Source organism: Varroa jacobsoni, unplaced genomic scaffold, assembly GCF_002532875.2.
Source record: "Varroa jacobsoni isolate VJ856 unplaced genomic scaffold, vjacob_1.0 scaffold_1058, whole genome shotgun sequence".
Lineage (NCBI taxonomy): Eukaryota > Metazoa > Arthropoda > Arachnida > Mesostigmata > Varroidae > Varroa > Varroa jacobsoni.
In genome coordinates this window covers 143,972-157,384 of record NW_019213960.1, presented here as the reverse complement: position 1 = coordinate 157,384, position 13,413 = coordinate 143,972, and the positions used below count along the sequence as shown (strand labels likewise).

Below are 13,413 nucleotides of genomic sequence, written 5' to 3'. Positions count from 1 at the left end.
TAGACTTTAATTCCTTGCTCTATAAAATATGCTAACCCGAGCTTCTTAGAGGGTCGCTTGCCTTTTGTTTTTCTACACCAGCCTTGTATTTGCTAACAGTCGTCATACGCTTGGTCTTTCATAACGCAGGAGTTTACGCTAGTGAGAAATTTTGCACGTTCGCCGGGGGCTGTATTTTCTATTTGTTTACGTGTCTATAGACCGGTCACAAGGAAACTGAACGGACATTTATAAACCAAAGAGGATATAACGCTTCTTAGAACTCAATTATCCTTTATGAGTTTGTTGTTCATCGATCTATCGTCATATCGCCACTTACAACTATATAATTACACGCACATATATAATTATAATAATCGTAATAATAGTTCTACAATATACATTGAACTCCACAATAATCATCGATTTTTTATTTCTCGTCGAAAACTTTAAAACACCTGTTTTATCTGTCAGACTTAAAAAACATGTTTCCATTTTGTAACTCAATAACATTCTCTGATGAAGCTCCCGATTGCTGGATCTTATTTAGAACAGTCACTTTTTTCATATTCCACTTTTACGGGCAAAATCTGCCATAACGCCATTACGTTCGTTGTTTACGTTGCATTTTTTTTGCATTTGTTTTTGTGGAGGCGTGATACATTATTTTCATTTTAATGTTATTATCAAAAGTTCTAAGACAGAGCACACGGTTAGAGGGAGAAAGAGAAAACACATTTCGTTCCATCACTAAAGAGGGTTTTCATGAGAGACGATTTATAAGAAAACATTGAAAAACAACTTGTTCTCGTTTATTTCACCATAAACAACTTATAAGGACGCTTCCTCAAGGAATACCAACGTTTTCGTGAATTTTTTGTCAGGATAAACTTTCAACCCCACGGCTTGCAGTAAACTGTTGGTATTTTCGGAGTGGGGATGGGGAGGGGGAGGGGGCAGAGCGGGAGTTTAGTGCCACAACACATTGATACTACTTGTGTTCTGTTTCTAGCCAACTAACAATGCACAATCAGTCAAGTTCTTCAAAAAAAAAAATGGACAATTAAGTTAGTTTTACAAAGTGGCAGGGACGTAACGGATTTTGCGCACAAGCCCATATCTATCCAACAAAATTATTTATTCGCAATATGTTTTGACACAAGAGATTCACAAAGATGGTCGTACGTGCCAGCTTTGTTTTCATTGTGTCCGCATATGTGAACAGAGGTCTGACTAAATAAAAGTAACCTATTAGCACTGGGTACGCGCTTCGCACCTCTCGTTAACAAATCATTCGCGAAATTAAGCACAGCAAAATGCCCCCACGGAAAGGCACAACACAAGGCTAGATGCTGAGTTAACTGCAATGAATGGACAGACGTATGGCGTGCTTTTCACGGCCAAAAGTGGCATATTGCCACACCGCAACAGCGTTTTAGTATTCATCCAGGTCGGTATCGTGGATCGCTTGACAGCTTTGTTCATAGCTTTCTTGATCCAAGTCCTAGCTAAATTCGAATTTCTGCTTTAGGCAGTGTTGAGCAGTGATTAGTGTTTCACGAAAGCAAATTCAAGAACTGTAATCACCACGCAGTCTCCGTCGCCGAACGGCCGCTGCTAATACTAACGAAAGATGTGGGGCGTACGCACCATCACAGTCGCGGCAAGATTTGTCTTTACTGTTTTTTTTTATGTATACAATCGTGCAAAAACGAGAAAACCATATCTCAAATCATGTGCAGCTAAGCTAAGGCTTCTAGAGCTGAGCGATTCCCATTGCGTCTTCACCTAAATCTTCCAATTTTTCTTCACAGACACCGATTTTTGTACTCGCATTGTATTGGTTTATATTCATCGTTACAATCTAGTGTCTAATTAGCGATCACAGGTCCACACTATTTTATTGCTTCATTTATTACCGTACAATGTATTTTTAGGTCACAATTCTGGAGGGGAAAATGATTACTCTGTCTGGTGGTTGTTATTTATATGTCAGTTAATTGCCGCGGGGATTAATTATCGGTCTGTTACCAGATTCAAGGAGGCTGCACATTTATCTATACAAGATTTACGATAACCAGCTTCTTGCGAATCGTATCCGCTTCCAGTCGTCAGCTATGACAGCCCAGTATTCCCTGCCTAAAGCCTAAATGAGGAATGAATAATTGGTTACGACCGAAGTCGCCCATGTTAACAGTCGCGTGTCAGGAACTGGCGCGATGACCGTGACAGCTGCGGGTTGTACCTAGCTAAAACTGGAAACCTTGCTGAGGCATATTCGTATTCGGCTCAAACTGATAGCCCTCCTGTCCAACCTCGGGCATCAGGTTCTGATCCTCGTCTGCTTCATCTGAGAAGTACTGGTCGATAATGTCGTATGCCAATTTGTAGATCTCTTCATTGTCCGAGTTCTGTAGCTCTTCGATCTTGTCGAGACCGCCGCACTCTTCGATCTGGAAAACAACTGCGGAATAATTCGGTTCCGCACCGTTTGGCTGCCGGCTCAGCCGAAGTAGATTGGTTAGGGCGTCAAGGACAACTTGCAAAACTTGTGGGTCACTAACAACTAGCAGATTACACAGGGGCGCTACGACCCCGTGCTCGATCAGAGATTCGACTTGTTCTCGTGAGCCAGAAATGGTCAGATTAGACACAGCCCATGCGGCCTCTTTCTGCGTTAGAAAATCACCAGCCGACAAATGATGCAGGATAAGTGGCAGCAAACCCATGTCAAGTACGGCCTGGACCTGGTGTTGATTACCGGCGGTGATATTCGACAGAAACCAGACAGCCTCTTTGTTAATCTTCTCTTTCGGGTGTTTGAGTAGATCATGGAAATAGTTAAGGGCACCAGCATTGAGTAGGACCTGCGTTTGTTCGTCAGTTCCCGTAGCAATATTGCCAATGGCGCGGAGTGCTGCTGTCTGAACTTTGACCTCTTTGTGAGCAAGGTGCGGAACAAGGTTTTGAACGAGGCCATGGTCGATGACCATCTGTATGACATCATTGCCAGCATCTGTCAGATACGAGATAGCCCATACCGTGTCGACAAGGATGTTCGTATCTGAATGATGAATTAACATTGCAATTGCTGGCAACAGCTCGAGCACCGTTGGCACTGGCGGTGGTGGCTCCTTGTTTCGGCAGAGGTTGACCAATACCCAGGTAACGTTACGCAGGAACGACAACGACGTTTCCGCATTGATAAACCGCAGCAATGGCTGTACAACGCCTAACGTGATGCAGTAATCACGTAACTGGGGCCCATCTCCGATGATGTTCCCTAGTGCCCATACCGCTTGCTCGCAAACGTTGCCGTGCGGGCTATTGAGAAGATCGAGAAACAACGGTACAGCGCCGACTTCGACCACGGCTCGAGTCTGTTCCGAAGTTCCGGAAGCTATGTTGGTTAGGGCCCACGCAGCCTCAAATTGCAGGGTTGGCTGCTCGTTCTGGCCTAGACAGTGAACAAGTATAGGAAGGACTCCTGTACGGATCAGCTCGTCGATGGGCGGATTTCTATCGGACGACAAAAGTTTTCTCGCCGCCTGAACTGCAGCTAACTGAATGTTTGGATCGGTGGACCGCGCATCAGTGACAATAGCCTCCAAACGTTTAGCGGCATCCACGCCTTCGGTACCGAGGGCACCAACTTCGTCTGTGTCATCTTCGTCACTGGCCCCTGGCACCATTTCCGGAACGTTCCGACGTTTCAAAAGAGATTCCTCGCGCTTGTTTTTACGCAGTTCAACCGTCACTTCGTTGCGCCGGCGGCGCATTTCCTCTGTGTCCTTGCCTCTGTTTTTGTAGACCCCCAGACGGCCCGACTTGTTGGCATCGTCGTTTTTCTGCGACGACATTTTGATTTGTTGGGAACGCTCCTCACTTCTGATGCGAGTACGATGAACAATACGAAAACTGCCAAACTTGGTAGTACACACTGGTGGGGTTACTACTTTGATAAGGCGCACCTGCAACACAAAGCAATAGGGTGACATAATTAAAGTGATTAAGTTTGTTTACTGGATTGTGGAACAACATGGTAGAAGGTCTAGTAATTCAATGATCTTATCGTTTTATTATAGCCATTTTAAGGTTATTTAGTCGTTAATATATCACCTAACTGTGCTGCCGAGACGCCTTTAGGTGTCTCGTATATCTACTATGTATATCTCATATCAGATATGTGTACCTACTATTTTAATGCAGTAAAGACGCTTGTTTCCACACGAAATGTCCCGATGCATAATCTTTGATTGTTATTCCACTCTTACAGGATAGTAGAAGCGTGTTGTTTGTAAATAGGATACCGTAAATAAAACTGGTACGCTAACATGTGGACTATTCTTGGCATCGATTTTCATTGCTGTTAAATTATGATATTGCCTTTCTATAATTGTTTTGTGCAAGGAGAAGGATCAATTATTAGACCTAAATCAAATAAACATTTTGCAGTGTGATCACGAGTTGCTAAATACCTAGATGAAGCAAATGACTACAAGCAGATAAATGTGGTTCTAATTATCTTGAAAGCTGCGTATCGGACTTGAGAAGTGATGGATTTGTGCTCAGTAGCCTGCACCCACTTTAGATTCACTCCATCCTCAACAAAGCACACTTGCCCTTATCAATCCGAAATCGTGGCTTAATATTACCTGTGAGTAGAATTGTCATCAGCAATATGCTTTAGAAGAGATCGGATTCAAATGCAAGTCATCTTTCCTTAGTCTGAGGCTTCTAGCCATTGTATTTTCTTCAACTCGGAGATATATCCTTCATCGACAGAACGCATGATATACTATAAACTTTCGGACAGCCCACATACATGCTACACGAGAGCCATAGTCATTCACTACCAACAGCCAACACACCTACCTTGAGTTAATGTTAAATCGCGATTTCAGTTAACACAAAACCAGCTGGTTTCAGTTGCGAATAATGATATCGCCGGTTAGCGTTCGGAGGTTAGAAAGCGCGGAGATCGCTAACGATCCCTGCTACCGCTAGCGGGAACAGCTTTCTCAAATCCCGTGCCAATTAAAATAGTCACAGTCTTGCAACGCCGATAGTGAACGATCTAATTTTTCTGGATTTCAGTAGAGTTCAACACGGTATAGCACGGCACGACACAGCAAAGCTCAACACGGCTAGCTAATCGACGTCCCGTCAAGCAAATAGCTTAAAATTAGCCAAGAAGTGCCTACCGGCGAGCGTGAAGAGGTCCTCGCTGCCTCGGGCTCTAGTTGCCTATGCCACGGGCGGCAACAAGATATCAATCGCGTAACGTTCCAACGCCAAACGAACGAGGGGAGATTCAGGTTTAAGTCAAACTGCTGTTGCGTTTGTTGTTCGCTGCTTCTGCTGCGAGCGTAGACGACAATCCACCAGTGAGGCTGTTATATACACACGGACAGACGGCCAGACGCACGACAAACAGACAGCTTTTTCTCGCCACCGATTAACGAACTTTGCATTTATATTGCTAATAATCGAGGCTGTAAAGTGGTAATACGATATTTCCCGTACCGCTGTTGCGGCTGCCTTAGCAGGAGTCTGACTTACTAGCGAACCGTAGTTGTACGTGCAGCTGTATGTCCGACACGAGGAACTTGTCTGAACATTTGTCTGTTGATGACAACTTCTCAGTAGTTGTCGATAGTCCGTTGATTAATCAACAGAGCTACAAACAGACCGGTAACTACACGGCTTTCAGTGTCGGAAGTCACTACACAAAGTGCTGTTGTGGCCGATCGACATCAGCACCACTTGCACAATTAGAAAAATCGACACTATACGACCCTGGGTGGATAGAGATAACCCACAGCATACCATCAAACATCGGCAACAAGACCACAAACAATCACAGATACCAGAATCTCTCGTCTTGCTGTCGATTGGCCACCGATACCAAAGCTGCTGGTAGTTAGGAGGTATTTAGCTGAAGTCCGTATGTCTATCCATCCACCGAAATGCTGGTATCGTCTGCTAACATCGAGGTCTGGCGGCCTACAGAGAAACTTTCCAGCCAGTGAAAACAGCGACTGCTTCTGCTGCTGTTGCGTCGTTGTCGTTTTACTAACGCCGAATTTGACAGACGAACTAACTGACTACACTCAAGCGGTTGTTTCTTTCCCCTCTAAGAAATTTTCACATGGTGGCTGTCACTTGTTGCGTATTGGTTTTTACGAACCTACACTGTAGATAATCGGATACGCAAAGAAAACTCAGCAGCGGCGATATACATAGGACTAAGGTTAGGGGGCAGTCCGCGGAAAGCAGAGTATCAGCAACACTGGGTCGATAGAATCATTCTCTTTTGGGAAATAACGAAAGGACAGTAAGAAGAAGCATATGCTCATTCGTCATATAAATTAAATGAATACAAGCAAATAGTGTGATAACTTTGGCTGTGTGGTTGTTGACCTTAATAGAAAAAAAAACTAGCAATTTTGTCGATTTTTTGGTTGCCAGTGTACGAGTACTTCGGTGGCACGGTTGTAGTCATACATTAAGGATATAAATCATGTGGTGCAGGTGTTTTGCAAAAACTAATCGCTGAATTTTTTTATTCATGTATTTAAGTGTATATAAATATAGCGAAGAGCTTTATCTTAATTTGTCACCAACGGCTGGCCTTTATTCGTATCTAATATATCACACCCTTATGTAAGGCTAAAGCAGCCTTGATGAGTTTTAGCTCCATAGCATTAACTCCGAAAGGTGGAGTGGAAGGCGTCCATTGCGTTAAACGTTTGTTTAAAAACATTATTTCTGGGAGAGGGTTTTTGCGAGCACGAACATTCGCGTACTATCGGCTATTATTTTTGTCTGCGCTGCACGTGTTTGACCGCGGCAGTGGCCGCCAAGAATATCGAAAGAGGCGCGGTCTTTTCTCAATAATTTTTAAATAAGAAATTTCTCCATATTCCCGCGAAGTATGCAAATGCATTGATTCCCATAGACCCCTCTTCGCTGTATCGCACTAATTAACTACGTTTCAAATGATCAACTACACGTCTAGTAGTAGTACAAGTACTTGTTGTCAGGGTGGTGCTATCGTCTTGCGACATCGTGCGTGACATATCCTGTAGACTGTAATGATAATGTTGCACCGAATTCGAGTGTACAACCCGAGCCCGGTGGCAGCCAAGTGTATGACAGGAACACCGGGCAAAATTGCCCTTGGCCGTGATGACGGCTCTATCGAAGTCTGGTCGACCAGGAACTCACTTTTTTGCATAGCTCAATTTGACTCGCCCTTCAAGTGTGTGGAAGCGCTGGCATTCGCTAAGAGCGTTCATGAGGAGAAACAGCTGACGTTATTCTCAACGGGAATCGATGGAAGAATAATCAGGTCAGCCTTGATTTGCTTTATTTTTTCTATAATTGTCGTCATTTATTATTAGACACTTTCGTTCCAAAGTATTGCTGCGTCTCTACGACAGCATTTTTACGCCGAAAGATGGGTGTTACCTATTGTGAAATTAGTTATGTAGTACTACTCGTATTTTAATAAATACTGTACTGTATTATATTATAAATAAAAATAGTTTCACTAGGTGATTTAATAACATTTAATATTTTGGTCCGTAGCAATGCGGCAGTATATCTAAAAATTAAGATTGTAACGCATGCGTTGTCCTCCTTGTTTTAAACGTTCCTTTATTCCTTAATAATAGCTCAGTTGTAAAATATAAATACAGTAAAAAATTATTCGAACACCTTTTGTTTCTCTATGCTTATTAACCATTAACAAGTAGTTATGCTCAGCGTGAACTTTGCCAACTGTACGTTGTCTGAAAAAATAAACTGTTTTCATGAAATAATCAATAAATAATTTTTCTCCAAATCGGAGACCTATTTTGATTTACTGTAAGGTCGCCAGGGTGGACCGCATGAACAGATATAGGTAATACATTTTTTTGTTTTTCTCAGCGTCGCTCAAGTAACGAGGTAACCTTTTGGTTAAGGGTTTTGGACACCTTTGTTGTTTTTGTTAAACAAACCATCCAAAACATTAACAAAAGAAGTAATTATAAAGTGTAAAGTTAGCCACGATCCTGTTTATTTGTTTTTATACCAGTATTAGCCAATTTCAATTTTTAAGATCGATTCATCAATTGTAATTGTAACTGTAATTGTAAGCTTATTTCTAAATAGGAGCAGCCAAAAAACATACGATTTGTTCGATGAAGCTAAAATAAAATTCACCCGAACTTTAGAATGAAGCGTAAAGATTTTTCTCAATTTGTAGGTATAATGGACAAGGAAAGGTAGAGGAAGCCTTAATGATTTCCGGATCTCCCATCTGGTGCCTGGCTACATCTCCCTCTGGTAAACGGCTTGCTGCTGGATCAGAGGATGGGTACGTCCACATCATTGACACAACTCAACACGTAATGGTGTCTACAAGAAGGCTTCAACAAAAGATAGTCGGTGAGTTGACCTTCTGATATTTTATTATTTCATAACTAATTAGATTAGTTTGAACGGGAAAAATATACACATCAACTCGGCTTTTTAGCCTGTTCGCATTATTTACTCAGGTGGGTTTTTATGCAAATAGAGTCATCATAAATAACCGGTTCTTCAGATACCGGAAATAATAACCTGTAACAGTGTAAAACTGGGGAAGGTCTGGAAGGACTAATCTACATTCATGGTAAAGTTATAGTCCTTGCCTTTTCATTCAGGCATTAATTCTTATTGATATTATTAACTACTATAAGCTCTTCAATGGATTCGATTATAAAACCACAATTTCACACATCCAATATTGGAGTGTGCCGCGATCTGTCATTGAAAAATTGGAGAAAGAAATATTTTATGAAACTAAATACAGATCACATTGAAAAAGATAATTCGGTGATGATTTTTTTAGATGAATACGTGTCATGATCTGTGTTTGTATGTTTCATGTTTGATTCTCGACCTAAACACAGGCCGCATTCTATCGTGTCATTGGTTTCCTTGCGAGGAAAAACTTGTGACTGGATCTCTAGACTCGCTGAAAATTTGGGACGTCGAAAAGGAGCGCGCTATCGAGAATATGACATTATCACGGGTCAACCGCAAGGATCCGTCGCTTGTCTTCAGTGTTGTCGTTGTTGAAGAGGGACGCACTATTGTTTCAGGCGATTCTTGCGGACGGATCATCTTTTGGGACTCGCACACAGGCAGCCAGATCCAGAATTTCAAACTGCATGCGTCTGATGTATTGACTATGCACGCATTTGATGATGAGGTTTTCGCAGCGGGGGTAAGTTTCAGAAAAAAACCTCTAAATGTGCGTGAAATATCCCAGGTTTTATTGTTGTTGTTGTGTTACAAATGTATACATTATTAGGTATGTTTTTCTGGAAATGCGTAGAAAAAAAATCCTACCCAACTTCTGGATATATTGCTTTATTTTAAATCCTAATGAGAAAGGCCTAGCGGGCTTTGTGATATCTGATCTATTAATATGACAGATTACCAATTAATTAAAAGATACCAAAAAAAAGTATCTACAGAAAATAGGCTCATTCACTTCACAGCTTCATGTTTGCTCTTAATTTTTGTTTGTATCATTTTCGCTGGAGTCTCTGCATGGCACTGGACAAGGAAGACAATTTAATTAGGCAGTGTGTGTCTGGTATCGTGTTTTGTCTGTTTAGGTCGATCCCGTCATTTTTCGACTGTACCGCAGTGAAAACCGCTGGCTACACGAAAAGATCATCCAATCCCATACACATGACATCCGTGCCCTGTGGCTTCAGGATGATCGCCTTTTTTCGGTCGGCGTTGACGCTCAACTTGGTGTTATTCATCTGTCATCGCCCAACAAACACTTCCAGCGAATCCTTCCGCCAAGTTTTTCCCGTAATGTAGAGTGTGACGATAATCTGCTACTGTTCAACTACGGTACCCATGTTGAGCTGTGGACAACACAACCTGGAGAAAAACTCAAACTGCTTGTAAAGCTCAAGGCATCCATAAGTTCGCCATTTCGCGTGGTGCACATTTGCAGGACCTCATTTGCGGTAGCAAGCGCCACAAAAGTGATGATCTACAAGCTATCACTATCCCGTGACAACCGTCTGGAGGGCTGCGAGAAGATCTATTCGAACGAGCTACCAGATGATGTCGCCGTTCGGAGTCTCCTGCTTAGTTCATCGGGCAGGAGGCTCTTTATCGCTTTGCAGGACGGTCGCCTGATTTTAGCCAACGTTGCTGAAGAGACAATTGACACTAGAGCGCGTCTAACGGGAGCATCTGTGACGTGCTGCGCTGCAGGGCCGCAATTCGTCGCTTTTGGCGATTCGCTTGGAAACGTCACACTCTATGATCACGATCTAAAGCTCAAATGCAGTTTACCGAAACACTCGACCGCTGTCCCACTTGCAATGCATTTCGAAAATGATCGATTGTACGTTGGTTATGACGATCTAATTTTCTATGAGTTCTGTACAAGAGCAGAAAAATACGCGGCCTGGAGTGAGAACTGTCTCAAGGATCAAAACTTCGAAGCGCGAGTCACCCAGATCCGTAAAGGCATGCTGAGCTCCGACGGGCTTCGCGACATTGTATTAACTCCATCAAGCGACGTCCTGCTAGGATTCGAGGCAAAGGTGTGCCTAGCTAAGAAGGCGCTTCTGCCTACTGATTGTAAACAAGGCGTCGCCGTTAGTCCGGATTTTTCTAACGCGGTTAGGCTTTGGCGCCATTATGATGACGTAGCCGTCTGCGAAATTAGCGGAAATCAGCTCGCATTGAATTTACCACCAATTCTTAAAAAGAAACGATTTGTTTAAGTATCCGAATCATTTGGACTCCGTGGTATGGTGCCTGTCAGTTCTGTACATATTTTTTCTGTGGGATAAATCTAGAATATTTGAGCGTTATATATTTGCTTTGGGTTATGAGAATGTCACAGGATTATGTGCGGATCGCTGTGTGATGCGAGTTTAAATAATCAACCCTCAGCCGTTAAGCGTAAACAACGATATGAGAATTCAATTAATTTCTCATTGTGCTAACCATGTCATACGTTGTCGATAACGGAAATATGTGCGGTGCAACGGCGAAGAAGGGGGTTAGTGTAAGATAAAATTTCACGTTGTAGGTACATACAGTGTCACGCTATTGGTCTATAGGTAGGTTTATCAAATAAAGTTAATAATTGTTGGTTAGAACCGGTACAGCTTCATTAGTTTGTTCTATTTCAGTAAATAGTGAATGGGGTAGCTAAATATTTTAGTAGCTAATAAAAAATACCGGACCGTTAAATCAACGAGATCGATATTCAATCTTTGGAGACTGTTGGAGAAACTTGATCGTTTGCCATTTTATGTCGTTCCCCAATCATTAGCAGTTCTCCTATTTATAAAGCTGTTAAAACTTTTTTTTTTATAAAACCGGTATTTTTTAACTCTGTAATCTTTATCATGTGATCCAAGGTACCTTATTTACTATATCTTTTTAAGGGTGTTCCGCTCTGGATTTATAAAGTTAGCGAAGCCGATACAAAGTGGTCAAAGATTCTTCTGCCAACAACGGATTTTAGTCCTCCTCCTCCTGCTAGCCTTCATAACACAACCAGCTAGTTTGATTTTATTTACTAACATATTTTCAAAATTGTATGAGGCATCCCCGTCTCAAGTCATCTCGTAATAGACAATTTTTTCCTCTAAACAACGTTATCTCCCTTAGAGTTGTTAGTTGCGATAAATCTCAAAGCCCATAAGCATATATCACGTTGAAAAATAGCTCCAAACGCCGCAGTGTCGAATGGGTCACCCACGCATTAGTTGATGATAGCGCATGTCGACAACAGGTGTTGTTTAGAGGGGGCCGTCACACAGTCTTCTTTAAACTTACATGGTATTCGTTATAAATAATTGATTTAGATGCTTCCGTAGATGCCGCATCAAATGTGGCCACTGCGGTTCGTTCTTCTTTCCAAGATCATTCCAAAGGTAAATGTCTCTAGCAATGGTTGCTAAGCACGAGTATGTATCAGGATAACCATATAATGTCACCGATGTTGCAGAGGTAAGAACTTCGCTGTATGAGGACGGAGGTAGCCGGGATTTGAACCTAGCCATAAACAGAGACTTTGATCCTCTAGTGAAAATCCTAATCGAAATTAAAAAAAAAACAGAAAGCAACAAATATAGTAATTTGTTCTCTTATTAGGGTACTTTAGATTGCTCATATTGGGCCCCTTTACGCCTGAGAGGTCCTTAAGACACTACTGCAGCAGTACTAGCAAGACCTGCTGTGAAAGGATTAATAAGAGCGCCAAATCACCCAATTTACCATTGAGCGTCGTAAACTACTTTGACTATACATAGCTATAACCTGTTTAAGTATTGAAAGCCAGAAAAAAGTACCGGTCCGTTTGTGCTACACTAAAAATAATCACACCCACGAATCGAGATATTTTGACCGCGTTGCCAATCGTGCTTGAGTCAACTTCCAGACAAGCTTCTCCAAATGTGTATTGGTTCTATTTCATTTGCCATTTAATAGTGTCACCAAAATGCGATTTCCAAGGTAAGGGGTTAGCACGACAACGCGACAGCGTCTTTAGTAAACTTTCATTAGCGTACATTCATAAACCTGCGCATCGCAAATAGAATATTAGATTATAAAAGGCATAGCCCTTAAGGCTTATGTGCGTTTATGGCAGTTTGTTGTGTCCTTTGAACGTTTCAGTATAGCTTTTTGTTTTGTTTGATCGTGGCGAAGTGATATACTAAATACATTATAGACAAATAAGAAATGCATATCTCGACGTACCGCTAAATCGCTCTAAGTATCATGTGTTTGGATTGTGTGTGTGTGTGTGTCAACTATACGCGCCTCTACCTACTATACACATAGCATCGCACCGACGGCGGTCGTTTTAGAGCTTTTGGGCTGGGGCGAACCTTAACACGGGTCGGGCGTCGGATTTAGCAGCGATCCGTCGTTAAATATACCGAGTTACTCTCACTACTGGCGCTGTTGCTGAAGCTGGTCTATGTTCTCGTCGAGGCTGTGGTTGTCGACATAAGTTAAATGATGCTTTATCCGGCATCGCCTGTTTACCAAAGCAGTTCATTTAAAAAGGAAATCCCCTCTGATGCGCATCTTTCCCCATATATCAAAGCGTAAGTCGGAAATTGCCATCACCCGAATCATCGTTGCTGGTCAGCGGCTTACATGCTCTGTTTTTTTACCTTTGCTGCTTTGCAAGTACTACCGCGACGAGAGCAGTAGTGCCCGCTAGCTATCTTTGAGGCAACCGCGTGGCCCACAGTCAGTCAGAACAAACAGGCATCTGAACGACCGTACAGCATGATGCTGTACTGTCGTTCGAAAATTCCCTTTAAGCGTGTAGCGGCTCAGCGTGTGTCCTCCAGCTCGCAGCTAATAGGGAAGAGTCGTCATCGAACGCTTGTTTTTGCT

At 42.4% G+C, this 13,413-nt stretch overlaps 2 protein-coding genes across 5 annotated transcripts; one reads left to right on the top strand and one right to left on the bottom strand.

Annotated features, from left to right (window-relative positions):
- Nucleotides 1-378: 378 nt before the first annotated feature.
- On the bottom strand, nucleotides 379-6,437 carry LOC111266143 (importin subunit alpha-3). Of its 4 annotated transcripts, none has more exons than XM_022843342.2 (2): nucleotides 4,855-6,012; nucleotides 379-3,950 (listed from the first exon to the last, which is right to left on the bottom strand). In XM_022843342.2, exon 2 carries the CDS (start codon nucleotides 3,837-3,839, stop codon nucleotides 2,229-2,231), a length of 1,611 nt encoding a protein of 536 aa, XP_022699077.1. In that variant the 5' UTR covers nucleotides 3,840-3,950; nucleotides 4,855-6,012; the 3' UTR covers nucleotides 379-2,228. The 4 variants fall into 4 exon arrangements, 3 of the variants coding, with proteins under 3 accessions (XP_022699077.1, XP_086826920.1, XP_022699076.2); XM_086970794.1 differs by having other exon boundaries at nucleotides 5,184-6,012; XM_022843341.2 differs by lacking the exon at nucleotides 4,855-6,012 and adding an exon at nucleotides 4,176-4,207.
- A 349-nt stretch (nucleotides 6,438-6,786) lies between these two features.
- Nucleotides 6,787-11,167, top strand: l(3)72Dn (UTP4 small subunit processome component l(3)72Dn). The gene is made up of 4 exons (XM_022843343.2): nucleotides 6,787-7,333; nucleotides 8,234-8,415; nucleotides 8,922-9,238; nucleotides 9,636-11,167. The coding sequence occupies exons 1-4, from the start codon at nucleotides 7,077-7,079 to the stop codon at nucleotides 10,770-10,772; spliced, it is 1,893 nt and encodes a 630-aa protein (XP_022699078.1). The 5' UTR covers nucleotides 6,787-7,076; the 3' UTR covers nucleotides 10,773-11,167.
- The last annotated feature ends 2,246 nt before the right edge of the window (nucleotides 11,168-13,413 follow it).